The 26,145-nt window shown below is 30.3% G+C and overlaps 2 protein-coding genes across 12 annotated transcripts in view; both read right to left on the bottom strand.

Moving 5' to 3' along the window:
• LOC122859590 (protein ABHD18) overlaps positions 1 to 6,773 on the bottom strand; it is a 170,169-nt gene extending 163,396 nt beyond the window's left edge. The window contains exons 1-3 of one of the 5 annotated variants that reach the window (XM_044163272.1): positions 6,119 to 6,773; positions 5,897 to 6,002; positions 5,637 to 5,819 (exon numbers count right to left, since the gene is read on the bottom strand). In XM_044163272.1, coding sequence (XP_044019207.1) covers positions 5,637 to 5,819; positions 5,897 to 6,002; positions 6,119 to 6,210 — 381 coding nt within the window. In that variant the 5' untranslated portion in view covers positions 6,211 to 6,773. The remainder of the gene's footprint in view (positions 1 to 5,636; positions 5,820 to 5,896; positions 6,003 to 6,118) is intronic. The other 4 variants (XM_044163273.1, XM_044163274.1, XM_044163275.1 and 1 more) reach the window with 4 other exon arrangements.
• A 2,678-nt stretch (positions 6,774 to 9,451) lies between these two features.
• LOC122859585 (epsin-2) lies at positions 9,452 to 14,693 on the bottom strand. Of its 7 annotated transcripts, none has more exons than XM_044163258.1 (11): positions 14,449 to 14,691; positions 13,439 to 13,765; positions 13,179 to 13,271; positions 12,624 to 13,073; positions 12,487 to 12,535; positions 12,134 to 12,296; positions 11,077 to 11,206; positions 10,895 to 10,985; positions 10,416 to 10,793; positions 10,100 to 10,273; positions 9,452 to 9,697 (listed from the first exon to the last, which is right to left on the bottom strand). In XM_044163258.1, the coding sequence occupies exons 3-11, from the start codon at positions 13,269 to 13,271 to the stop codon at positions 9,564 to 9,566; spliced, it is 1,662 nt and encodes a 553-aa protein (XP_044019193.1). In that variant the 5' UTR covers positions 13,439 to 13,765; positions 14,449 to 14,691; the 3' UTR covers positions 9,452 to 9,563. The 7 variants fall into 7 exon arrangements, with proteins under 7 accessions (XP_044019193.1, XP_044019194.1, XP_044019198.1 ...); XM_044163259.1 differs by lacking the exon at positions 14,449 to 14,691 and having other exon boundaries at positions 13,439 to 13,468; positions 13,640 to 13,765; XM_044163264.1 differs by lacking the exon at positions 13,439 to 13,765 and adding an exon at positions 9,879 to 9,900 and having other exon boundaries at positions 9,581 to 9,697; positions 14,449 to 14,692.
• Positions 14,694 to 26,145: the final 11,452 nt, after the last annotated feature.

Genomic DNA, 26,145 nt, shown 5'->3' with positions numbered 1-26,145 from the left:
ACAATGATATTATCAATAATAAAATACTTTTGACTAATTCAAAAGATCAATTCACTGATCAAATTAAAGAAGTTCATGACTCTTTATTTGGATTGGATGAAGAATTAAAAATTAATAGTATAAATATAAAGATAAATAATAATTTACAGTTTCAAACTACAGTACATAAACAAAAAATAAACCGTAATGTATGGATTTATTATGATGGTGAGTTGACTGTAAAAAAAATTTTTTTGATTTAGAATTAAAAATAAATAAACAAAACACAACTGTTAAAAAGTTAAAAAAAGGCTGGACTCACAGTTTATATGATTCTTTTAGTGAAAAATATTCTTGTGCGTTACGTTTTAAAAATCACAAGCTTTTTTATTCAACAAAAACATCTATTATCTCGTTTCAAGCTACTGCTGAATGTTACCATAGCAAATGTACCCGTTTTAAGTTTTCATACAAAGGAATACCAAGTGTTTTTGTTATTCCTAAGTGTTTAGTTTTTCGAGAAGGACCTATTTGTCATGAACCTGTTGAAAATTACAGAAGACATTTTAGTAGTACTGTACGTGAAAAAATTATTGAAAAATCTTCGTCTTGCTCAAATGTTAAATTAAGATATCAATAATTAACTAATGCTGATCCCGACAAACTAAAAAATGGTAATTTTTCTAGTATACCTAGTTTATCTATTTTACAAAAAAAACGGAGTGAAGAACTGGCTAAAACCGACCTTAGTAAAGATCTCATTAAATTTATGAAATTAATGATTGAAAAGTTTGAAAAAAAATGGACCGGGATAGTATTCAATAATTACATTCAAGTATTTTGTTTGTTGCCAATTCACATTATGCTGTTCACTGAGAAGCAGTTATTGCATTGAATATGTGAAGGAGAAGGTGAAAATAAAAAAAAAGTTGGCTGTAATTTGGACGCAACTGGCTGTCTAATTGATAGTGATGAACCAGTTTATGTATATAGTTTGATTTTACCAGGTAATAAAGAAAAAAATCAAGGACCATTTCCAGTTGCTGAATTCATAAGTTCTGCTCATGCAGTTCCTCATCTTTAATATTTTTTAAACACCGTCATGTATCGACTTTCTTCATTGTCAAAACGAGCACCAATAATTAATAAAATTGAAATCGACTTTAGCCAGGCTTTATTGCGAGCAACTTCATATGCTTTAAATAAACTGGACATCATCGATTATATCAATTTAATTTATCAAAAATCAGATAGAATAAAATATTTAACAAAAATTCATGTTTGTTCGTCACATATGATTAAAACGGCAAGACGCTTCATGAAAACAAAGCAATTGACAGACATTCAAACTGATATTGCAACAGCTGCATTTTCAGGTTTAATTCAATGCGAATCATTCGAAGAAGGCTTACTGATTTTTGAGGCATTTTATAAATTATTTGCTATGAAAATACCAGATGAAGAACGAGATGAATGTCTCGATTACCTCGACGCTTGTAGAAGTGACCAAGACGTAGATGATGATGATGATGATGATAAAGGTGATGACATTGCCATTCTCGAAGAGCAAGAAGATATTGATTACTCAAATTCCATCAATGCTAAGAGAGTGCAGGGTGAAGATTCTCTGTATCATCGAGATTGTGTTGCAATTACTAAAAAATTGAACAAGAAGTATCGTCCTCTTGGTAAAGATGAATTAAAATGTCCTCAAATCGTCAAGTATATGTTGGGAACGTGGATGATTTATTCTCCTGTGTGGTCAGCTATTCAACTTGGAGATACATGTGATTTACCACGTGCGTCGAATGCATCCATTGAAAATTATCATAAAATAATTAAACATTCGATTCATGACGGTAAAAAAAAGCAGTCTCTTCCTAGATTTATTCAAAATCAAGAGAATATATTAGCTGGCCGAATAAAAGAAAGAAAATTTCTTCAAGTAACAGAAAGAGAAAAAAAAATAAGGTTGAATAGAAATCGTGTTGTTAAAAAAGCTCATGAAAGACATGACAATACAGCTGAAGAGTATTGGAACCGTAAACCAGGACAAGAAAAGAAAAAGAAGATAAAAGGCAACATACATCTTAAAAAATCCGTAAAAAGTAGATTGGCAAAAAAAAAAAACAAAAAAAAAAGAACCAGTAAAAATTGCTAGTGATCGTTCAGTTAAACCCAATGTTGAAAATTGTAGTGATTTATCAAAAGAAATTCTCACACATGAGTGTGACGTTGGGAACAAATCATTGAAATCACCAGAAGATCCATTAGATAACAACAATTATTTTGATTTAACCAACAATGAGTATCCCGACAATTTTCCTAATTACTCAAAGACAATTGGAGGGTATGTCATGGACAAAAATGATTTTTTGACCTTGAATCCAGGTATATTGGTCAACGATAATATAATCAACGATTTTTTGGCAATGCAAGTTGATGCTGCACGCGATCGAGGAGAGAAAGTTCTACTTATCGACACAATTTTAACAGAAGCAATACTTGAAGACCAAGCAAACCAAGGTTGGAAAAATTGGCTGATTAGTCACAAATTAAATTTATTTGATGTTTTAATATTACCGTTACATGTTGGTAATAAAAATCATTGGACCTTAATGGTAATAAATCAAAAAAAAAAAGGAAATGATTTGCTTTGATTCACTTCGTAAAGATCCAGCAAATTATGTAATTACAAGAATTATGGAGATTTTAAAAATTTATGCTAATGATTCAAGTGATAAAAAAATTAATGAAAAATGGACTGTATATGTACCAAAAAATATACCATTGCACAATGACGGTCACAGCTGTGGTATATGGGTTTGCCTATGGGGGCATACCATTTGTAACGGATTGAAAATGCAATTTACATCAAAAGATGCACTTAATGCGCGGAAAATAATTGCAAGAATGCTTGTTGAAGCAGATGAAGAAAGGTTCCCAGAAAAATTAGATCGGACAGAGATCAGGAGAGAGTTGTTTGAATTTTTTGAAAATCAGAAAACGAATGAAAGAAATGAAGAAGGCCAACGTCATGGAATCATTAAACGTCCTACAATAATAAAAACATTCCCACAGAATGCTGATCCATTTCAATTCTGCTCCAATTTTTTTAAAGATAATAAATGAAAAAAATATATCTTTCAAGCTAATAAATGTTTTTATTTATTGACCTGTTATCCAAGTATTTCCATTAATATAATAAAAATTTAAACAAATTTCGAAGAACGAAAAATAATGAAAAGAAATAATTTCTTTTGGCAGGGCATCATTTAAAAATATTTGTTCCACATATAGCTTAATGTCAATAAAAATTAAAAATTTACAAAGTTTGAATATCTTGTCACACGGTATGCTACAAAAAGAAATATATTTAAAGACCTCCATCCTCTGATTTTTTTTTTTCTAGATTATTGTAGACAATATTAACAATGTTCATGAATTTTTCCAGAATTTTTCCATGTGGCTTTTCTATGCAAAAATAAAAAAACAAAAACTTGAAAATTTTTTTTTGCATGGAATGCCACATGGAAAAATCCTAGAAAAATTCATAGACATTGTTAATATTGTCTACAACAATTTAGGAAAAAAAAGTCAGAGGATGGAGGTCTGTAAATGTATTTTTCAATTATTACAGAGTCTAAATATTTCGTTAAACCGTATACTCGAAAAAAATCACAATTAGAGACTTCCATCCTCTGATTTTTTTTTCTAGATTGTTGTAGACAATATAAACAATGTTTCTGAATTTTTTTAGAATTTTTCCATGTGGCTTTCTGTTAAAAAAATAATATTAAAAAAAAAAAAACTTGAAAATTTTTTTTTTGCATGGAATGCCACATGGAAAAATCCTAGAAAAATTCATAGACATTGTTAATATTGTCTACAACAATCTACGAAAAAAAAATCAGAGGATGGAGGTCTCTCAATATTTTATTATCCTGGTAAAAGCTACAATAAGTTTCTATAATATGTCGGGGCACTACGAGGCACTTCGCCCCTGGAAAAAATATTTTGCTGCTAGAAGTGGCTGCCAAATTCAGTGTCATAAAGTAATGTGTCTAAACTGTGAATAAATTAATTTAGTATTTTATTATCATATTTATTAGTTCGTATTCAATTTCGACGTTTTATTATATAGTTTCTATTTGCTCTGTAATAGCTATTGATTACTATTGATTCGTTCTTGTAAAAGCGCTTAACGTGTTACTCTAGTAAACTCGAGGCCTCTGGCGGATGGCGTATGAAAACATAATATTTTCTGAGTGCGAAAAGGATAGAAAAAAGAAAAAAATATTGTTTCTCACTCCCACTCATGTATTTAGACAAAGACAAAAAATTATTTTTCTCTTCTATGAACAAAATATTTTAGGTCAGAAAATTATTGTTTAACTAAAAAATTCGTTTTTTTTTCCTCTACAGACTGATAGTTTTTGAGAAAGTAGGACGACTCTTTGAGTGCAAAGTGGCACCCTAATAACCATAGTTCAAAAAAATAATAAGCGCCCCCTATACTACTGTCTAAAATTTTTATACTTGACTGCCGCGTCTTTAGAAGTATGAGTGTTGGCGGCTCGTATTTACACACACTAATCTACTTCAGCAGATTTTCAATGCTTCGCCCGGTACTTTTTGACTCTAAACTTTTGTCTTAAATAATTAATAACTTTCAAAATCCTTGGTAGAAATCAATGATTTTTTTTTTATTATTTTCGTAATTTAATGAAGTATAAGCTGTAGTAAAATGAAGGTTTTCTGTGAGAGCGTTTTTTCAATAGAAGGAAAAACGTGACAATGCTTCCTATGCGTGTGTAAAAAGTGTTAATTGTTGTCAACTTTGACTCTAATTATCTCACTTAAATCGTGGTAGAAAATTACAAAAAAAATTTGATAAAATAGATCTTTATTTCACTTAAAAAATAAGCCTTCTTTGATCAAAATCTGTGAGAGGGAATTTTTTTTCAATATTTTGACATACCGCCTTAATAGTTTACTATAAACAAACAAAGTTACCTAGGACAAAAAAAAAATTATGAATAGATGTATTTCTTTGCATAAAATCGTTTTTTATCAATTACATTCGTCTCTAACTATTTTGACTTTACTGGAGTAACACCGTAAGTCAGTTTTTGTGTGTTTGTCCTGGGCGAGTCACATTGAAGTTGCGATATGTTATTATGTTCTTAATCAATACCATATTATCATGTTCAACAATATTTAAATATTTTTCATCTATGGTTGACAATCATAGGACACGTCATATTAAGAAGATACGACATAGGGCCGGTTTTTTCGTCCACCATTACAGTTAACTGAGCATTAAAAAAATTAATGGATCATTAACTAACTAAGGATTGACATCTTATCGATTAATATTTTCAATATAAAACTATATCAAAAGGCAGTCGGTAACTAAATCCATTCGTTAACTAACTATCAGTTAAATTTTTTCAATCCTTTGTTAACTGTCATTGTGGACGAAAAAACCGCCCGCCCCCAAATCAGGGCTGGTAGATCTTTAACTAACATTTTCGGAAAGTAGTATATTTTGGCTATTTTAATTTTTAAATACTCAATATAACCATTATGAAACCTATATACATTATAACATTTAAAATGATGGGAAAACTTGTCAATAAGCAAAAACTACATACATGATCTCCTGTTCCGGCTAAATGCAAACAAACTGGTTGAGCTTTATGTGATGTCCATCTTCGCGGTAAAATAAGTTGAAAATAAGATGTTTTTGTCTGTTCAGGCATGATATTTGGTAAATGACGTTCGAAAGGTGTTTCGAAACAACCTTCAATAATATGACAATCCGACCACTCTTCATCCTAAAATAATAATATGATACAAATGCATATTGCAAATTATAAAAAAAATATTAACTGTAATTATTTAGCGATGCTACCTTTGTTATTGTGATAGGATAATCACGAGGGATGAGATTGTAGCATGCATTCCGATTAGCGACTACTTTTTTGAACTCGAAAATTCTGAAACAAATGGTTAGAAAACTGCCTGAGGTTAGAACTCTGTTCATATAACACTATTTATATCAGTTCACTTGAAGAACACAATTCAACTTAAGTATTCTTAAATTGTTAGCGGATGAACAGTTAACGAAAATTACCTTCGTAAATTTTCTGGCGTTCCCCAACCCTTGGTGAAAAATTTTGTTAATATAAGTCTTCTATACACAACATCGAGTAGACTTGGAGCCATCGTTAACAGCTATATCGTAGAGCACAATGAAAAAGATGAGAGGAAACAGGTTTATCATAGAAATTTGACTTTTAGAGCGATATAATTATTAAAGTAACGATTCTGGCCAAAATTTTTTTGGAAAATGCATAGGTATACATATATGCCTGCATAGACGACACTAACGTCACTAACCCAACCAAACCCAACTAGGGATCTTCGATTCTCGGCGATTTTTTAAGTACTCGAGTAGTGAATCGATTCATATCGAGTACGAGTATCCGATTCTTTTTAGAGCCGATGAATCGATTCACGATTCTTTTGCACCAAATATCGCCAAAAGAATCGGACTTGTTTTTTGCCGCTACAAAGCGTATTGTTCTAGGCCATCTTTTTTATTTTTTGTGAACTTTTTTTTACATAAAAAAAGGAAAAAAACAAATTAGAAAGCAACAAGAACAACAAAGTTAACCTTAAAAATCAATTCATCTGAGTACGTTTGGTGTTAATCACTTTGTTTATTTTCGTATTTTGTTAATAAAAAATTTTGAATGGACTTTTGGGTTCATTAACACTTGATGATTGGGGACAGTGACTCCTGCCACTTATTAACTAAATAATAATATTTAATTATTTATTATTAATATTTATAATATTTTCTTTTTTTAAATATCATTCTTTTCATTTAATTTCATGGTTTTTCATTGATGTTGTTATAACAAATAAATAATGTATGAAAAAGAATTAATAAAAAATAAATTATAATGAGACGATTTTTGGATCGATTCTTTACGAATCGAGTACTTTTTTTGTAAATATATCGGCTATCCGACTCTCACGAAAAAAAGAATCGATTCTTGAAGATCGATTCTTTTTTTAAGAATCGAAGACCCCAAAACCCAACCGAACACAACTGCACCCGTATTCAGGAGTGCTATTCTTGGTCCCGTATTGCGGGAGTTTTTGCGGGTCCCGCAATAACGATTCGCCGACAAGAAATGTTAGTCGCGATAGAAAAATATGAAGGCGCTTGTTGTTGCTTTCATGTGAAGCTGCCATAGTCGTATGCAGTGTTGGGTAGGTATGATACCGGTGTATCATACAGCAGTATCATACACTGTATCATACAGTATGATACATCTCCATTATCATACGCCATGTATCATACATTAAAAGCGCCTCTACATTTTTCTTTTTAAACTATTTTACTGACGCCATTTTGCCTATCCGCCATTATACACATATTTGGCGCCCAAAAACAATATGTCAACATCCAACATAATATCTAATCTCAAGAATTTATTAATATTCATTAATAAATCAACTAACGAAAAATGATTGTGTGCATTTTACTTGAATAATCTCAAAAATTACAATAAAAAAATGAGATAATAGACATGATATGTGGGCAAGGAGGGTTTTGACAAGTTCTAAGGAACATCATGAAATGCTAAGAAAAAAGATCGTTTCATTAGCTTGCAAAAAAAAAATAATAAATACAGTAATTATGAGATTATAATCACACAGATAATTCAACTCAATAATCACTCAATATCACAAATATATTTTCCCTGTCGTTCTTCATGAAAAACGTATTATATTAATCTGGGAGACCTATTTGCCAAGTTGACCTATTTCATCATATTAGCATACTTGAATATATTCCAGGCGAACTCATGAGTCAATTTTTTAAAGAAGTCATAATAATAACTGTTGAATCATTTTCTCGTGTAATGTTTTAATTCTAATAAAATTTTTATACACGTTGATGAATTTACTGCAGCAGTCCAATTCACAGGGCATTACAATTTAGGGCTTTTTTTCACCACTCACAGCGCTTGTGAAGCTTTTGTATGTAAAATCTATATAAAAAAAATTTTTACAAGCGTCATCAGCGGCAAAAAAAAGCCCTAAATTGTAAAAAATTTGCCCCGTGAATTGGACTGCGGAGGATGTTCTCATTAGGGCGTTTTTTTCCGATGGTGGCGTCTGTGAAGCCTTTCTACGTGAAATCTATATATAAAAAAAATATTGTCAAGCACCATCAGCGGAAAAAAAAGCCCTTATGAGAACATTTTTGCCACGTGAATACAGGTGCAGAGGATGTTCTCATTAGGGCGTTTTTTTTCCGATGGTGGCGTTTGTGGAGCTTTTCTATTAGAGTGGGTATAAGCAGAGTGAAGCCATAGATGATTTTTACCTCGGAAGTGACGAAACCCTCTTATACCCACTCCATTGCACTCCATACGGTGAGCTCGGAAGTGACGAAAACCTCTTATACTCGCTCCATACGGCGAGCACAAAATGTCGGACTAATGGGACCTCGGTGGCTTCACTCTGCTTATACCCACTCTATTTTCTATGTGAAATCTATATAAAAAAAATTTTGTCAAGCGCCATCAGCGGAAAAAAAAGGCCCTAAATTTTAAAAATATTGCCTTGTGAATTGGACTGCTGGTGAAAAAATTTTTGACAAAATTTGCCAAAATTAGTTAAAGTTTGCCAAAATCTCCAGTTTTTGGTTAACATTGGCAAATTTTGTCAAATTTTCTATGTCAATTTTAGTAAATTTTGGAAACATTCGAATTTTGGCAATTATGATTTTTTTTTTTGATAAATTTTGAAAACATTTGACAAGTTTTTTTTTAAATAAACTTTGGAAACATTTGACAAAATTTGTCAAATTTTCTCAAACTTTGCTAAATTTTATTGAAACCGTTAATTTAGAAGAAACTATATGAATTTGATAATTTTTTAAAATTTATCTATAAACTGGAAGATATCGTCGAATTGTTACCATCTTTGCTACTGATGATATTAATCAATCAGAAGAAAATAGAAAATAATATATTGATGAATGTTTCTCGCATGCAGGCATGTAATGTTCTGTCAGGGTTACCAGTTTTTCAGAGCATCGTATCGCCATCTCCTTACTTTCAAATCGCCACATATCGCCATCTTTTATCCAACTTTATAAACATAAAAATGACCAATTTCATTCATAGTATTACATATATGTTTAAATTGTATGTATCATTTTTCTAATACATAGCAGTGCTGACACTACAACGAAATTAAATTCACCATGATAAACCACGCCTATTTTTGGTAGACCGCGGTCCTCTACGGAACGCACCCCTAGGGAGCCAAAAAACTTTTTTGTTTGTGGCGAATGGCTCAATGGCTAAAAAATAAGGTCGACAAAAATCACATAGTTGCTTAGTTATAAAAAAACACAATTAAATGAGTAAAAAATTAAAAATCTTATTCTTTGACTGTTTTATTATTTTTTTCAACGCTCCGTAATCCCAAATTTTGTATATTTTCAATACTATCGTATTTTATTTACTTTACTTTCTCGTTGCAAAGCATAGCTATGATAAAAACGGATTCGCTGTTGATGAAGCTGCCGCGTTTCCTATCCAAGGATCCTGACGAATCTGATTAATCGTAGGGCGTGGTGGTGGTGTTACTGCAATAAATGGATTTACCGGAAAAGAAGCAACAGCTGAAAATAAACAGTAAATACATAAAATAGACAATAAAGTACGTTATCAACTATTAAACACATCTTCATTCGACTCATAAGAATTTTTTTTTTCTTCTGAACACATTTCTTTTAGACTGTAAATACTTTAATTCACATGCTTTTCCGACAAAGAAATTCGATTAATTCAGCCAATACTCACAATAATTATTTCCATTGAAATGCTGTATCACGAAAAATATACAATCCGATATTAAATAGGAAATAAATACTTGTACGATGCAAGAAAATGTGAGCGTCAGAATGGTGATAAATGTGCTATTGGACTTTTCATTATTTTACACAAATCAAATTCAAACGGTTGTAATTGACTGTCATTTAGATAATTCAGGAAAAAAAAACGGTATTGTAAAGTAAATTTACCAGCTGGTACAGGTGCAGACGGCTTCATCGAAGTACTGACGAGATTGTCGAGATTAACAAGTGCTGAATTTTCACCCAAAAATGACTGAGGTGTTTTTTTTATTGCACCAGTGCTGAGTGGCAGATTGTTATTCAAGCTTCCTAGGTAAAATGGATCAGATGAAATAGTTATTCCTGAAAAATAGTTGTATTATAGTTTGAAAAAACTAAAGTTCAGTCACAACGAGAACTAATAATTTAGCTTTAAACAGTACTTTATGGGTATTTGGTTTTTTTTCCCCATACTCAAATATTAAAAATTTTAAAGATTGATTACCATCGTCAACCATCGGAGGACTTGTACCAAGTTTGTCTCTATTGCTAATAACATCAAACTCGTCAAGTTCGCCTAACGGACTTGTGTTTGTACTGCTTGGAGAATCAAAATTATTGAATTCATTCCGGGAGCCATTGAGTCTATTACTATTTTCTGGAAAATTCGGAGCACATAACAATGAGCACTTGGTATCGAAATCCATAGCGTTGTGTGCTGATTGAGCATTAAGACCAATGTTTTGTTTAAGTAATGAATTTTTGATAAAAGGGGGTGGTGTTGCTGAAACATCACTAATAGGTGATACCCAAGGATCCACAGTTCTTGGCGACACAGTAGATGATATCGGTAGTGGTGCTTGCCAGGGATCAACAGCAGCTACTACAACTCGACAAACAATACTCAATATAGATGATGTGATTTAATGAAGATTGACATGTATCGTTTTTTTAAAAGTTAAATTAAAATAAGCAATTATTTACTTGGACGCTGAGATAGAACTGGTGCCCAAGGATCTGCTACTTTAAGTGGATCACTAGTTATTGTAATGTCCCAAGGATCAATAGTATTAGTCTGAAAAAAAGAAATTAAAAACAGCAGCGTTGGCGTTAAAAGCGAATAAATATTTTAAGATGAAAGCAAGATTTCTAGGCTTAATGTTTACCTGAGGTCTTGATGGCGGCAGTGAAAGAGGAACACCCCAAGGATCAACTGCAGCTGCTTCACCACTTGTTTCTCCTAAACTCACATCTAGTAGATCAAGGATATGGCTTGCCTTTTCGGATGGAGGTGCTCTATTTAATAATAAAATAAAATTAATATGTGATATTCAAATTATGTTGAAATATAAAATATTAATGAAATGTAGCTACTATTTTTGGTAAAAATATTCAATTAAATAAAATTAGATCAGCTAAAGTACCAGATACTTATGTAAATACTAATATTTAAGAGTACAAAAATGTGATAAAATATTTTGTGTAGTAAAATATCGTGATAAGTATGTCTCATGTATGTTCTCAAGCCTATACTGCTTTGCACACGTTATATATGAACTCGGATTTATCAACAACTGAATGTCTTAGAAGGAAAATGATCTCTTCATTAACTTCATTATTATCTTTCAATTCTTGTGTAAGATTTGTTGTTAAAAAGAGAAAAAAGAGGTCATATTTTAAGTGACAGACTAAAATTAGGCTAGTTATCATTAAAAAATAGAATCAATTCCTTTGTAGGCTGTTTGTTTCAAAAATCGATAAAATTTGGTCGTAATCATTTACTAAATGAAAAAACCAAGTATAGACATAACGTAAATGGGGCTTTAAGAACAGGTGATGATACGAATGAATTGTTTTACAATTTCATGTTCTCATGACCTTGAAAAAAATCTATGAACTGAAGAGCAAGATTGTGGAATCATTAACCATTAAAAATAACGTCAGTTACATTAGAAGTATTTAAATCAAATTATATGGAGCTTTTGTCAAATCAAGAAAAAGAAATAAATTTAATTTAATTAATTATTTCATTTTTAAAAATTTTCAATATTTTAAATATGTTCATTTAATATTTACGTAATTAATAATTAAAACGATTATTAATAATTATTGTATTTTTGCATGTCGTTAAAACTTATAATTATATGTAGCCTAAAAGACTGTTAGTCAAGGGCATAAACTCAAATAAATAAATAAATAAATAAATAATTAATCTGAGCCTACTTGAAGTCTTGCTGGCTTTGACTCAATGCAAGTTGAAGTCTTACGTCGTCGCTGCGCCTTCTCTGTTCTTCTTGTTCTGCTTCTTCTCGTGACATTGCAAGAGCCAATTGAAGCTGAAGCTCTTCCTCACCTACAGTCTGGGGTCTTGCTGTTTCTAGTTCAGCTGAATGTTATTGTATACATTTTGCAATAAATATTTCTAATTTCAAAAAAATAAAATAAACACGAGCATTTTCTAACGCAAAACCTTTTTTTCTGTAGGTTTATTATTTATATAACGAGTTGTGACAAACCAATAATATTAACGAGCTAACGAAAACTTAACGAAAATTCATAAAAAGTTTGATACTTACGTTTTGATTCAGCTTTTTCTTTGTAAGGTTCCCAATCTGATGAACAGGCCTATAAATTAGTTAATATATAGGTGTCTTTAAAAATATCAATAAAACTATTCGTTGGTTAAATACTTTCTTTTCTAAATGAAACTTACGTCACCCATAGCAGAACCGGTACCATCACTTCCAAATCCACTGACTGATTGAGCGAATCGTTCTTTGGCTTTTAGTGCACGTGCTCGCTCATTACGAAGTCGTTCTTCATCTTTTAATAAGGCCACTAACTGTTTTGCTTTTTCCCTTACATTTATTCCTTGATCTCTGGATCCTTCCATATATTGAAAATCTTTCAGTGTTTGAATTGCAAAAATATTTTCTTTGCACTGTTGAGCTACTTTTTCGGAGCCTGTTTTGATAAGATATTCAAGTAAAACTAATGTTTTGTAAACATGACGCCAGTTTTTTCCATGATCATTAAGACGTTTCCAAAGCATCTGCATAATTTCAGTGAAGGCTACCATATTATATGTTAAGTCAGCAATTTCAGCCATTAGCGTGCTGCTTGGTCCCCATCGATCATTGCTGGTAGCTTTCCGAACTGCTTTCTGAATAAAATTTAATAAATTCAGAAGATTTTTTAGTCAAGTATTTCTAAGTAATTTATTTATTTTGTATATTTTAAAATAGTCAAACTTTTTTGAAAATATTACCTGAGCATTGCTGTAATTATGAGCAAGGTTGACAATGTCTCGTCTGATTCCAGCCAAATTCACTTGCATCACATCTTGTCCTTGTCGTCTCATCTGCAATACATTACTTATTAGAAATTAAAATATTAATCAGAAAAAAAAGTTAAATACTGCCAAGTGGATCTTGGAATCACTGATGAGGTCACTGATATAGAACTGGTTTTAACTAAATTCAATCGGTTATCTGAATTAATTATTTAATAATATTATAATGTGCTCACCTTGAAATGTGAAAACAAGCTATATTACACCTGCATCGGAAATAATGTAGATAGAAACATGAAATTAACGCGATCAATTATAAGATAAATTAAAATTTTTCGTATTTTGAATCCATAAGAAAAATACGTGTTTATTAAGAAGGTATATAAATTGACGAGAACAATATAGATATAAGATATATAAAATAATAATGTAAACACCATTCCCCTCTGTCAATTTTTTATCCGATGTTATGATTCAAAGAAATCACTGGACGTCATCGTCGTAAAATGGTGGCGAATCATTAATGTGATTCCAAATGGTAGCAAATCCGTGACTGTCAGTGTCTGAACTCTCAAAAAAAAACAATAAAATTCAAAAATTTGATTAAAAAACTTGATGATGCTAATTTTGAGAAATTCTTGATGTTTCCGAAAAAATAATTATCACTGAATTAGAGAAAATATATTTCCAAGTAAGCCATTTCTTTACTATATGTTGTGCAAACAATTAAGAAATTCGATTTTATGATAAAATGCATAAGTTTTCTTCTCTATCGCAGCTTATAAACACTGACCGTGAATTTATTGATTGTCGTTTTGTTGAAGAATATCATTTGCCAATCATATAAGACATATTTACAACAATGTCAAAAAAAGGGAATCGTTGGGCATATAAACAAAATTGACTACAAGAAAATAATGTTTCTCAGTTCGTTAAAAAAAAGTCTTTCGAGTGATTATAATTGTCATTTTACTCATTGTAAAACTTTCTATTTGTACAACTCACGAAAAAAGCTGACGTTTGACTGATGAGGTTATTTAAAAGAAAAAAAAAACAACCCAACAATTAAATGAGTACATATCTCAACAGAAAGTTAATAGACACTACGCATACAATGAATATGCGTGAACATAAAATGCCTTAACTAAAACAACTACTTCTGCTTTTTTTGATTTTGCTATAGATTTTAAAGTTGAACGGGATGACAATCTGTTTTATTGACAGATATCGTGCTGTAGTAACTCACCTTTTTCCTCAATCAAATGTTGACGTTTGAATACGAATTTTTAGTTCTTTGTTTTTCGATGTTCGCAAAACAGCAATATTCGACGAAATATTTAAGTCATATGGTGATAAAAAATAAAAGGAATCGCAACAAATTAGTTACACGATCGAAAGAAAACAACACAGGCATATATTGTTAATAATAAGTGTCAAAGTGTGACTTGTGTGCAGTGTTGGGTAGATATGATACAGGCGTATCATACATGAGTATCATACATCTTTCGTTTCATGCGTCATGTTCATTAGAGTGGGTCATGGAGGTGGTCCTCCATGGAGTGGGTATACCCGAGGAACGAAATTTATATATAACTTTATATAATTATATAGAATTTTATAAAGTTGTATAAAGTTATATATGGTTTTATATTGCCACTTTATTTATAAAGCTATATATAACAGGTTGTATAAAACTTTATATAACTATATGATATAAAACTTCATACAATTGTATAAAGTTTTATATAAAGATCAATAACTATTACTTTTATAAAATTTTATACAAGTGTATAAAGGTATATAAAATTGTATAAATGTATATGTAACTGTATTTTAAAATGGTCAAACGCAAAATTTAGACATAAAAAACTGTCCATGCTCAGGACTTGAACCCCATACCTTTCGGTTACCAACCCGACGCAGTACCCGATGCGCCACGATAACGCATGTGAATACAAAAATTTATTTGCTTTACATCAACAAGCAAAAGTCACGCCTGCGCAGTCGACTAAAAAGTGGGGGCAGTTGACATTTCTGAGTCCGTCATCAATTTGCTATGCCCCATTGTAATTTTAAATATGTTATTAAGTTATTAAAATTACTATGCGACATTGTAAATTTTCAGAGGATCATTTTAATTTTGTCCACAACAGCAGAGTAAATTTTATAAATATACAAAGCAAAAAAAAAAAAAATATTTTTTGCTATGCTGCAATGTAATTTTTAGGCTGGATTATTTTAAATTTGGTTTCTGTAAAAATTTCTTTATGCGTTGTAATTTTTTCATCGGGAAATAGCAAAAAAAAACGTAAGAAAATTGCTATGGTACATTTTAATTTTTCAAGACTACAATTGTTTTTTTTCGTTAAAATGATAGTAAATTTTTTAATAGTCAAAAGATAGTTCTTTGTTAATGTAGCAGCATAGTAAAATTTGATGAAATTTTTTTTCCGTGTAAACTCTATTTACCTTATTATACCTTCTTTGCTTACATACTTATTATACTTATTGACCTTTTTTTCGATAGTAACCTATCATTTTTCGTTCATGATGCTGTTGGAATCCGAATAGAACACATTATTCCAATTAAAGAAGCCAGCGAATATATGAACTCGCTCTATATTATTATATGTAACTTTGGTTCACTAATTTATAAATATTATGTTCTATAAAGGTTAATATAATTATATAAAACTGTACATGTATAAAACTTATTTATACTGCTATATATAGCTATATATAACCTTATAAAGGTATATAAAGTTATATATAGTCATATACAATTGTATATATCTTCATACAATTGTATATAACTATATATAACTTTATATACCTTTATAACGATCGTTCCTTGGGTAAAAATATCTTCGTATATTCATATACAAGTTTATATACTTTTATAAAACTATATGAAACTTTATACAGCTACATATAGAAATATATAGCTTTATATAATTATATATACTTATACACAAATCGTTCACAACTTTGTACACATTTATATATAACTTTATAAAATTATATATAGCTGTATATAACCGTATAAAGTTGTATATAATTATATATAGAGAGTTTAAAAATTCTACAAATTTTTATATAATTAATGTTGCTTGAAACATAATTTTTTGGCAACATTAATTTCGTAGCTCCATCCTTTCCTTAGCTACTGCTTTTCCTCGGACATTTTCTATTTATTAAATAAATAATATACATGTCATTTTATTTTTAAAAGATGGAAATGTCCAAGAAAAAGCAGTAGCTAAGGGAAAAATGTAGCTAAGGAATTAATGTTGCTTAAAGACTTTTTTATAACTGGTTCTTATTCCATCTTTTCCTTAGCTACTATTTTAACTTGGGATTTTTATTTATTTAAAAAATAAAATGCATGTAATTTTATTTATTAAATAAATTAAGATGTCCAAGGAAAAGCAGTAGCTAAGAAAAAGATGTAGCTAAGAAATTAATGTTGCCAAAAAATTATATTTTAAGGAATTAATGTTGCTTTAATTTTAAATAACTAGTTTTTTAAATAAATAAAAATCCCAAGGAAAAATAGTAGCTAAGGGAAAGATGGAGCTAAGGAATTACAGTTGCCAAAGAAATTCTTTTTTAAGCAACATTAATTCCTTAGCTACATCTTTTCCTTAGCTACTGCTTGTTTTTGGAATTTTTATTTATTTAATAAATGAATTACATGTATTTATCGAATGAAAAAAAATTGTAGCACGAAGGTTCCACTTTTATTCGTAGAAGGCGCTGGGAATGCAATGTAAGATACCTCGATGTATGAAACCGATGATGTAAGATACAGTATCTTACACGGTATCTTACCTACCCAACACTGCTTTAGGGCTTTTTTTTCCGATGGCAGCGCTTGAAAAACTTCTTGTCAAACCTCTATGCTGAATGTAATTCATGACTAGAGTCAGAGAGCTCATTTTTTTGTGTTACGTTGGAGTTCACATCGATCATATGTATGTACTATGTATGTATATGATTATGACTTTATGAGTTATGACATATGTATGTCTATTGTCAGTATGTCTATTGTGAATAATTGGAGCGATTAGAGCCATACTGACTCAAGCTTGAAAATAAAATTTGGAAAAAATGATGAATTAGTATAAGAGAAAGCAATATTAATATGATCTTCGAAAAAAAACTTGTTTTGGTAACCTATCATTATTAGGATATTTATGAATTTTTTTTCTTTTGTAGAAGGACAGTTTATAATTTGTTTCATCGCATTATTTTGTAAATTGTAAGTTCCCTAAAATAATTTAAATAAAGTTCTGTCATCTAACGTATCAAATGGATTGGATACTTTACTAATCATATTATTTCTTCTCATATTATAAATACGTAATATTCTATGTTTATCTACTTCTTCTTGTTGTTCTACATTATTCAAGTGGGCTCCAACAATAGCAAACACATGATAAACCAAGTGCAATGACACATTAAGCACACCTTCGTTGTTTATCAGAGAGAACACTGAGAGGTCCCACGCCGATAGTTTTATAATTCACTAGTTTTTGCGTCATCTCGAGCTTACTTTATAAATGGGTACTACGTAGCCATGGTAGAAGTACTACAGGTATGGCAGTAGTCCATGCTTTTTTCGTCGCGTTCTGCGCAGCCTTATTTTTTCAACCAATCAAGAACGCGCCATCGAGCTGTTTTGCTTTTCTTTCTAACACGCAATCTCTATTATAAGATCCTCTCTCTCTAACATACTGTTTTGACAACTATTTTTTATATTGTTGTAAATACTAATAAATATATGTGGAGCATGTTTATAAAAAATCAAAAAAATAAAAAAACCAAGACAGTTTAACAAATAAATTATAATATTTTCATTGTTGTTGTTTTTTTTGATGCCACAAACAATAGAGGTTGTGTTGTATTTATTATACTTGGATTCATTTATTTAATATAAATAATTAATTTTTATTATTGATGTATGTGAATCATTATAAAATATACCAAATCTAGTTGAATAAATATGATAACTTTTGAAAAATTTAAAAAAAACTTGAAAATTTTCTTAACAAATTTGTATCGCGCGCGCATAAAGTCTTCCATTTTTGTGGCGAGAAGGCGACCTTTTGATTGGTCGATTCACAGCGGCCAAACCAGGCTGCGCACTGCCATACCTGTAGTATTTCTACCATGCTACGTAGCCAAACGTGAAAGATAAAGTCACAGAAAAATGATAATGTAGATCTATAAAAAAAAAAAATAATATTATTTCAATGGAGGGGAAATAGAGTAGGGATGTATGAGCACACATATAATTGGAATGATATATTACTTATTGAAAGCTTTTTAATGTCTTTTAAAAAATTAAAAAATATTTATTTAACATTTTATTTTCGTATTTTAAAAAATTATTATTTGTCATTTGATATAATTAACTATTTATCTATTTTGTAATTTTGTAATCAAAATGATAATAAAAATAAAATATAAAATTGAAATATTTTATGAACAAAAAACTTCGAGCATTTATTTTTCAATTCCAAATATTCATCTTCTTTAAAAGACTTCAAATTTAGAATATGCACTATAATTAGAAATATATTATTAATATAACTGTATATTGAAAATAATAATGATTAAAAAAAAATAATTATTACATGATAAATTAATAAAAAATTATCAATATATAGCTATATTTGTTAAAAGAAACAATTAAATCCATATTGATAATTTTATATAAAAAACTAATGAAGGTTTCTGATTGTATCATTTTGAAAACAAAAAAAAAATACACGTGTTCAGCAATATATGTGTTTGTTTCTTTTTAATAGATCTATTTTCATATATCACCTCTCGCTTATTCATTTTGTGTATTTCATCTCATTCGTTTTTTTCTGAAAGCTTGTCGAACTGTTTACATTAAGATTAAGAAAACAAAAACACATCATGACCACAAAGAACTCTTATTATTTATGTCGCCAAGTTATTATAGTTTTTACTAGCGAATTAATAACATCAAGTATTTTCGTCATGCCCTGGTGAAAATAATATGGCGGATTATGTCGTAATATGCCATCAAATGACAGGAAAATTATGGCATATTATGACATATTATGGCATAATATGACATAATCTGACATCTTCTGTCATTATTACTTTTCAGAATTTGTCGGAAAATGCCGGAATTTCTAAGGTTATTTGGACTTCCGACAAATTCCGACAAATTCTTACAAGATTTTTTTTTGGGGATTATGCCATATTATGTCATATTATGACATAATGCGCCATTTTTTAACGTCAATTTATGGTATTTTATGTCATAATATGACATAATTTACCAACTTTTTATGGCATATTATGCCATAATATGACATAATCCGCCAACTTTTTATAGCAATTTATGGCACATTATGTCATAATATGGCATAATCCGCCGCAACTTTTATGGCATTTTATGGCATCTGGCGAATTTCTCATATTTATTAAACATAACTTTTTACGCATTATTCATTTTTACTTCTTTTGAACAATTACGGGAAACATTGATTCTTTAAATTTTTGTATTATTATATCGTCATATTTTTTGGATATGAATATGATGGATCCATATCGTACATATAAGAACTAGTTGTGAGATATGACCACATGCGAGAAACTTCGAAAAGCAATGTACAAGAAGAAATGTAATAAAAATGGTATCACTCGAAAAATTTCTTGCATAATAATTTAATAACAAAGTCACATAATTAAAACAACGACGTGACCGAGAAAAAAATATTATTTACTAAAAAAACTATTATCAAAATGATTTTGCCATTACAAACTTTTTAGTTGTCAGAATATGCCATATTCTGACATATTCTGACATATTCTTATATAATTTTTGGATGCCAGAATATGACATTTTCTGGCTTATGAATTTTGTCGGAATATGTCAGAATATGTCAGAATATGGCATATTCTTACATGATTTTTGGATGCCAGAATATGCCATTTTCTGGCAAATTGATTTTGTCGGAATATGGCATATTTTGTCATATTATGTCAGATTATGTCATATTATGCCATATTATGACATAATCCGCCAAATTATTTTCACCAGGGTGTCATTAGCTGTACCAACCAGTGATGGGTAATTCGACAATTTTCGGGGTATTATACAATCATACGTATCATACTACATAAAGTGTATGATAGAGTGGGTATAAGCACTTATACCCACTCTAGTGTATGACAGTGTTGGGTAAATGGTCGATTTTTGGGTTTAATACTTTCATACCGGTATGAAAGTATTAAACCGGTATGAAAGTATGAAAGTATGAAACTCAGGAACGCCCCCTATGGCATCAAAATTGTCTACCATACCAGCATAAAACTCTCGAATGTCAAATTTTTTGTTGATATATTAATAGATGTATTACAGAATAAACAAATAATATGAACAATATTTGATTATAAAAACAACAACAGTAATGTATTTTAATTTATTTGAACAGATAATAAGCTATTGACAAATGGCTAAGAAACGGATGTAGCTTTCCTGTTAATTTCTAAAGAATTAATTCAGCCAAAGTAATTAACATCCTTTCCTTAGCTACTATTTTTCCCATAGCTTTTTATTATAATTTAAATAAATAAATGGTCATAGGAAAAATGGTAGCTAAGGAAAGGAAGTTGTCACATGTTAATTCATACGAAATTAATTTTGCCAAAGAAATTAACATGCAGGCAACATCCTTTCCTTAGCTACCGTTTTTTTCTATGACCATTTATTTATTTAAATAAATAAAAAGCTATAGGGAAAATGGTAGTTAAGGAAAGGAAGTTGTCACATGTTAATTTTTACGAAATTAATTTTGCCAGAGAAATTAACATGCACGCAACATCCTTTCCTTGGATAATATTTTTCCCATAGCTCTTTATTTATTTAAATAAATAAATGGTCATAAGAAAAATGGTAGCTAAGGAAAGGAAGTTGTCACATGTTAATTCATACGAAATTAATTTTGCCAAAGAAATTAACATGCAGGCAACATCCTTTCCTCAGCTACCATTTTTCCTATGACCATTTTTTTATTTAAATAAATAAAGAGCTATGGGAAAAATATTATCCAAGGAAAGGATGTTGCCTGCATGTTAATTTCTCTGTCAAAATTAATTTCGTATAAATTAACATGTGACAACTTCCTTTCCTTAGCTACCATTTTCCTTATAGCTTTTTATTTGTTTAAATTAATAAAAAGCTATGGGAAAAGTATTAGCTACGGAAAGGATGTTGCCTGCATATTAATTTCTTTGGCTAAATTAATATTTTATGAATTAACATGTAAACAACATTCTGTCCATAGACATTTTTCCAATAGGTTTTTACATAAATAAAAAAGTAAAAAACTATGGAAAAAATAACTAAGGAAGGGTGTTGCCACATATTGATTTATAAAGAATTAATTGAGCCAAAGAAATTAACAGGTAAGCTTCATCCTTTCCTTAGACATTTGTCAATAGTTTTTAATATATTCAATAAATTTATTACTACTGACAAAAGTCTGAGAAAAGGATGAAGATTATTACTATTATGCTATAATTAAAGGAATGATATTCTTAAATTTAAATTATGAGCAATTCAAAATGGTGTGTGACGTAATATACGAAAAATTCCTACAGATGGCGCTACTAACGTGGTATGAATAGAGTGGGTATAAGCACTTAAGTGCACTTATACCCACTCTAGGTATGAAAGTATGAAAGTATGAAACCTCCGCGGTATAATACCGGTATTATACCGAGGTTTACGACCGGTATGATACCGCGGTATTATACAAACCCAACACTGTACAGCACCCGTATTCAGAGGCTGTTCTCATTAGGGCGTTTTTTTCCGATGGTGGCGTTTGTGAAGCTTTTCTATGTGAAATCTATATAAAAAAAAAATTTTGTCAAGCGCCATCAGCGGAAAAAAAAGCCCTAATGAGAACAATTTTGCCCCGTGAATACGGGTGCAGGCCAGTTTACCAAAAAATTATAACATCACCAAGCGCCACCAAGTAAGAAAGTGGTGGTTGCCGGTAAAGCTGAAAATCAAAAAAAAGTTTCTAGCTACCCCTAGAGGGCTGATCGCCACTACATCGCCAGATTATGTGATGAATCGCCAAATAATCGCCATCTCGCCAACGTTAAAAACGTCTCGCCAAAATTGTTGCCGAAGGGCCAAATTGGCGGTAAATCGCACAACCTGGCAACCCTGTGTTCTGTTAGTATATAAAGAAAATCATATATCCATCACTCATATAGTAATATTGAACAGATAGGGTGCATTCCTTTAATAAAAAATTTTTTTTCGTTTTGCAATTTCGCCCTGTAATACCGACTAAAAACTAGAAACAGAAAAAACGACAAAAGTAATAAATTTCTCTATGCAATATTCCAGGCTTTACAGTTTACGATAATGTGTGGTATGAGCTATGTGACAATAACAAACAATCACAACAAGTCAATTTTCTATTTATTTCAGTTTGATATAAACATTGAACAGTTATCCATCTAATAATTGGAAGCCAAAAAAAATAATGTCATGTGCCAGTACTGCCACTACACGAAACAGCTTTTTCTTATAAAATTTTGGCCGGTATTACAGGGCGAAATTGCAAAACGAAAAAAAATTTTTTATTAAAGGAATGCACCCATAGACTTATTTCTATAGATGATATGTGTTAAGCGTTGTCTCCACGCTATAGAAATGCTTGCAAGATCTTTCATCACTAGATAATTACTAGAATTTTGGTGGAAATAAGCCTTTAAAAGCCTTGCAAGTATATCGCCAGCACCCGTATTCACAGGGCATTACAATTTAGGGCTTTTTCATCCACCGGTGGCGCTTGTGGAGCTTTTATTTGTAATATCTATATAAAAAAAATTTTATAAGCGCCATCAGTGGTAAAAAGAAGCCCTAAATTGTATAAAATTTGCCCTGAGAATACGGGTGCAGTGATGGGTAGGTATGAAACCCATTGTACTTTACAATGTAATTTACATTTACACCTTGTTTTGTACATGGTAAATTACACGACTTGCGCGCCTCGCCGTGGAGAGTCTAGAACTATGTATTTCGTAGCCATTTTTCAAACATATGTTAAATGTTTTCATTACTCTCGATGTTTATTGTTATTTGTTGTTATTCTTATTATTATTATATTTTATAATGAGCATAAACTTGTTCTTTTGTTATTTTAAAAAAATTGTAAACAATATCAGGTGTTAAAATTGTAAACAATTTTAATATAAAAATTATAAATTATTAATTTTATTCGATCTCATTATTATTTTATTTCATTCAATGTTACTTGTGACTTTTTAAAACCGAAAGACTGTACTTAAGACGTATTCTATAGTTGTTTAAATAAAAATAATACTAAACGTCGTTAAATACAAATATATAAATATTTTTAATAGCTGAATAAAAATTTGGCTCAACTATAATTTTTTGTGCTTAACAGATAATTAATATTTTAATAATTAACTAAAGATAATATAAAGATATCATAACTTTTTCTACAGAACACCAAATAATTATATAACATGTAATCAATAAATATCTGATACAAAAAAATTATTATTTTTTTCTTGTGTAATATTAATATAAAATTCTTGGTTCATGCAAGGTCGTATAAAATTTTTCAATCATGAGACTAGCCGAAAATGTATTGTAAGTCATTTTCAAGTTAATTAAAAAAACGATAAATTTATTCACATTCAGTTAAATAATCGTAATTATTAAAAAAATTAATATGCAAAAATTCTGCTTATTTTTTAAGTTTTTTAGTAACTTTTCTTTTTTTGGCACACATATTACTAAATTTTTTTGTTTATGCTATTGATTAGAATATTATGATGAACTATATTCTATAAACTCATCTAATAATTATGATCGTCCGTTCATTTATCTATTATTGTATTTATTCTCACAAAAAAGCTAGATGAGGGGTGTCTCTTTTCCGGTTTTTAAAAGTGAACACAGCCAAAAGTGGACACATAAAAAGCGCACACATCCAAAAGTGGCTCGTTTATCAGCAGTCCAATTCACAGGGCATTACAATTTAGGGCTTTTTTTCACCACTCACGGCACTTGTGAAGCTTTTGTATGTAAAATCTATATAAAAAAAATTTTTACAAGCGCCATCAGCGGCAAAAAAAAGCCCTAAATTGTAAAAAATTTGCCCTGTGAATTGGACTGCAGTGTACACATAAAAAGTGAACACAGGCCCCTAGATACTTTTATTTTTTTATATTACTAGGTAAAACAGATTTTTTTTAGTGTCTTGATTCTTTTGAAGATGGCGGCACGATTCACATTTTCAGCAACTACATCAAAATAAGTTATATATTATTCGATAATAATTTAATTTTATTGTTTTATAAACTGTAAAGTCATATATGTATTTTGATGTAGTTGCTGAAAATGTGAATCGTGCCGTCACCTAGTAATATAAAAAAATAAAAGTATCTAGGGGCCTGTGTTCACTTTTTATGTGTACACTTATAAACGAGCCACTTTTGGATGTGTGCGCTTTTTATGTGTTCACTTTTAAAAACCGGAAAAGGGACACCCCTAGATGACATTGACATGTTTTTTTTGTTGTTTACAACAACAGGTTATTTGGCGTCAGGTAGGGCTAGGTATGGGTTATTTACATTATTTACGTTTTTTACGTAAATTACATGTAAATTACATGTAGTGTAAATAACTCGAAAAATCGCCCATTTACCCAACACTGACTATCGCAGCCAATAAGACATGTTCCATTTTTTCGTGCAAGATCTTGCTGCAAGAACCTGCATGAGATCTCTATAGCGTCGAGACACTGCTTCAAACTTGTAAAAATGATATACAAACTGTCGGAAATTGGGTACATAATAATAGCAGTTAACATAACTAGGTTTTTTTCTTTTTTCCGATTCAAATAATTTTAGCAAAATTTGGCCTTAATTTGACAAAATTCGTAAAATAATTTTGTCAAGTTCTGCCAGAATTTGAAAAAATTAGTTGGTCCGTAATTGTCGTAAATTGAGGAGTCTCAATTTCCTCTCAAAATTTGACTAAATTTGCCAAATTTTGTCAGAATTTCTCATAATTATTTGACAAATTTTGTCAAAATTATTTCCACCAGAGGTGTGTTCGTTCACTATTCACACCGAGCGTATGCACGGAGCGTATGCAAGGAAGCGCTAGAGTTTTGCGGTCATTTGAAGAAACTTTAGTAACTAAAATTTACTAGAACATTCGTTATTTTCAGTCATTGTGTTTATTTTGTTAATTTAATAATTTTTTCTCAGACGCAAGAACAAATTACCAATTAATAATAATGAAAGAGAGCGAAAGAACTGGAAAAAACGAATAGCAATAAATAAATAGTAAATTTTAGTTACTACAGTTTCTTCAAATGACCGCAAAACGCTAGCGCTTCCTTGCATACGCTCCGTGCATACGCTCGGTGTGAAAAGTGAACGAACACACCTCAGGGTAAACTAAATCATTTCAGGGTCAAGTTTCAAACATGAAGAATAGAGAACGGGAGGACGAACTTAAATGGGGCTATCGAGCCAAAAACGCTACAAAAGCAAAAAGGTGAATTAGTTCTATTTTGGCCGATAGGATGCTCTGCTTCAGAGCTTGGACAACTTTTAATTGTTTGTAGTTACGTACGTGTGATAATATATGAAACGGTATCTTTACATGTGTAGGTGCAATGTTTATGTTTATTTATCATTGTTGTTCATATCAAATGTGAAATTAATGTTTTTTTCATTAAACGATATATTTGATAACTTTTAACAAATATATTTTAAATTTCAATTACTACCATATACCTTCACGAACGACAAATTTTTCTTACTAGATATTGTAAGATTTTTATTCAACCTATTATTCAAAAAAACTGTGCATTCAATCGATTTTGTGTTGTTG

The sequence above is a fragment of the Aphidius gifuensis genome, linkage group LG6, assembly GCF_014905175.1.
Source record: "Aphidius gifuensis isolate YNYX2018 linkage group LG6, ASM1490517v1, whole genome shotgun sequence".
Classification (NCBI taxonomy): domain Eukaryota; kingdom Metazoa; phylum Arthropoda; class Insecta; order Hymenoptera; family Braconidae; genus Aphidius; species Aphidius gifuensis.
Note: the sequence above shows the minus strand (reverse complement) of the source record. Positions and strands in the feature narration are given on the sequence as shown.

Coding starts and splice junctions, on each gene's coding strand:
- LOC122859585 (XM_044163258.1), bottom strand. CDS start 13,271: ATGAGACGACAAGGACAAGATGTGATGCAAGTGAATTTGGCTGGAATC. Junction 12,536..12,623: donor CCGGTTCTGCTATGGGTGAC/GTAAGTTTCATT, acceptor ACTAATTTATAG/GCCTGTTCATCAGATTGGGA. Junction 10,986..11,076: donor TGCCGCCATCAAGACCTCAG/GTAAACATTAAG, acceptor TCTTTTTTTCAG/ACTAATACTATTGATCCTTG.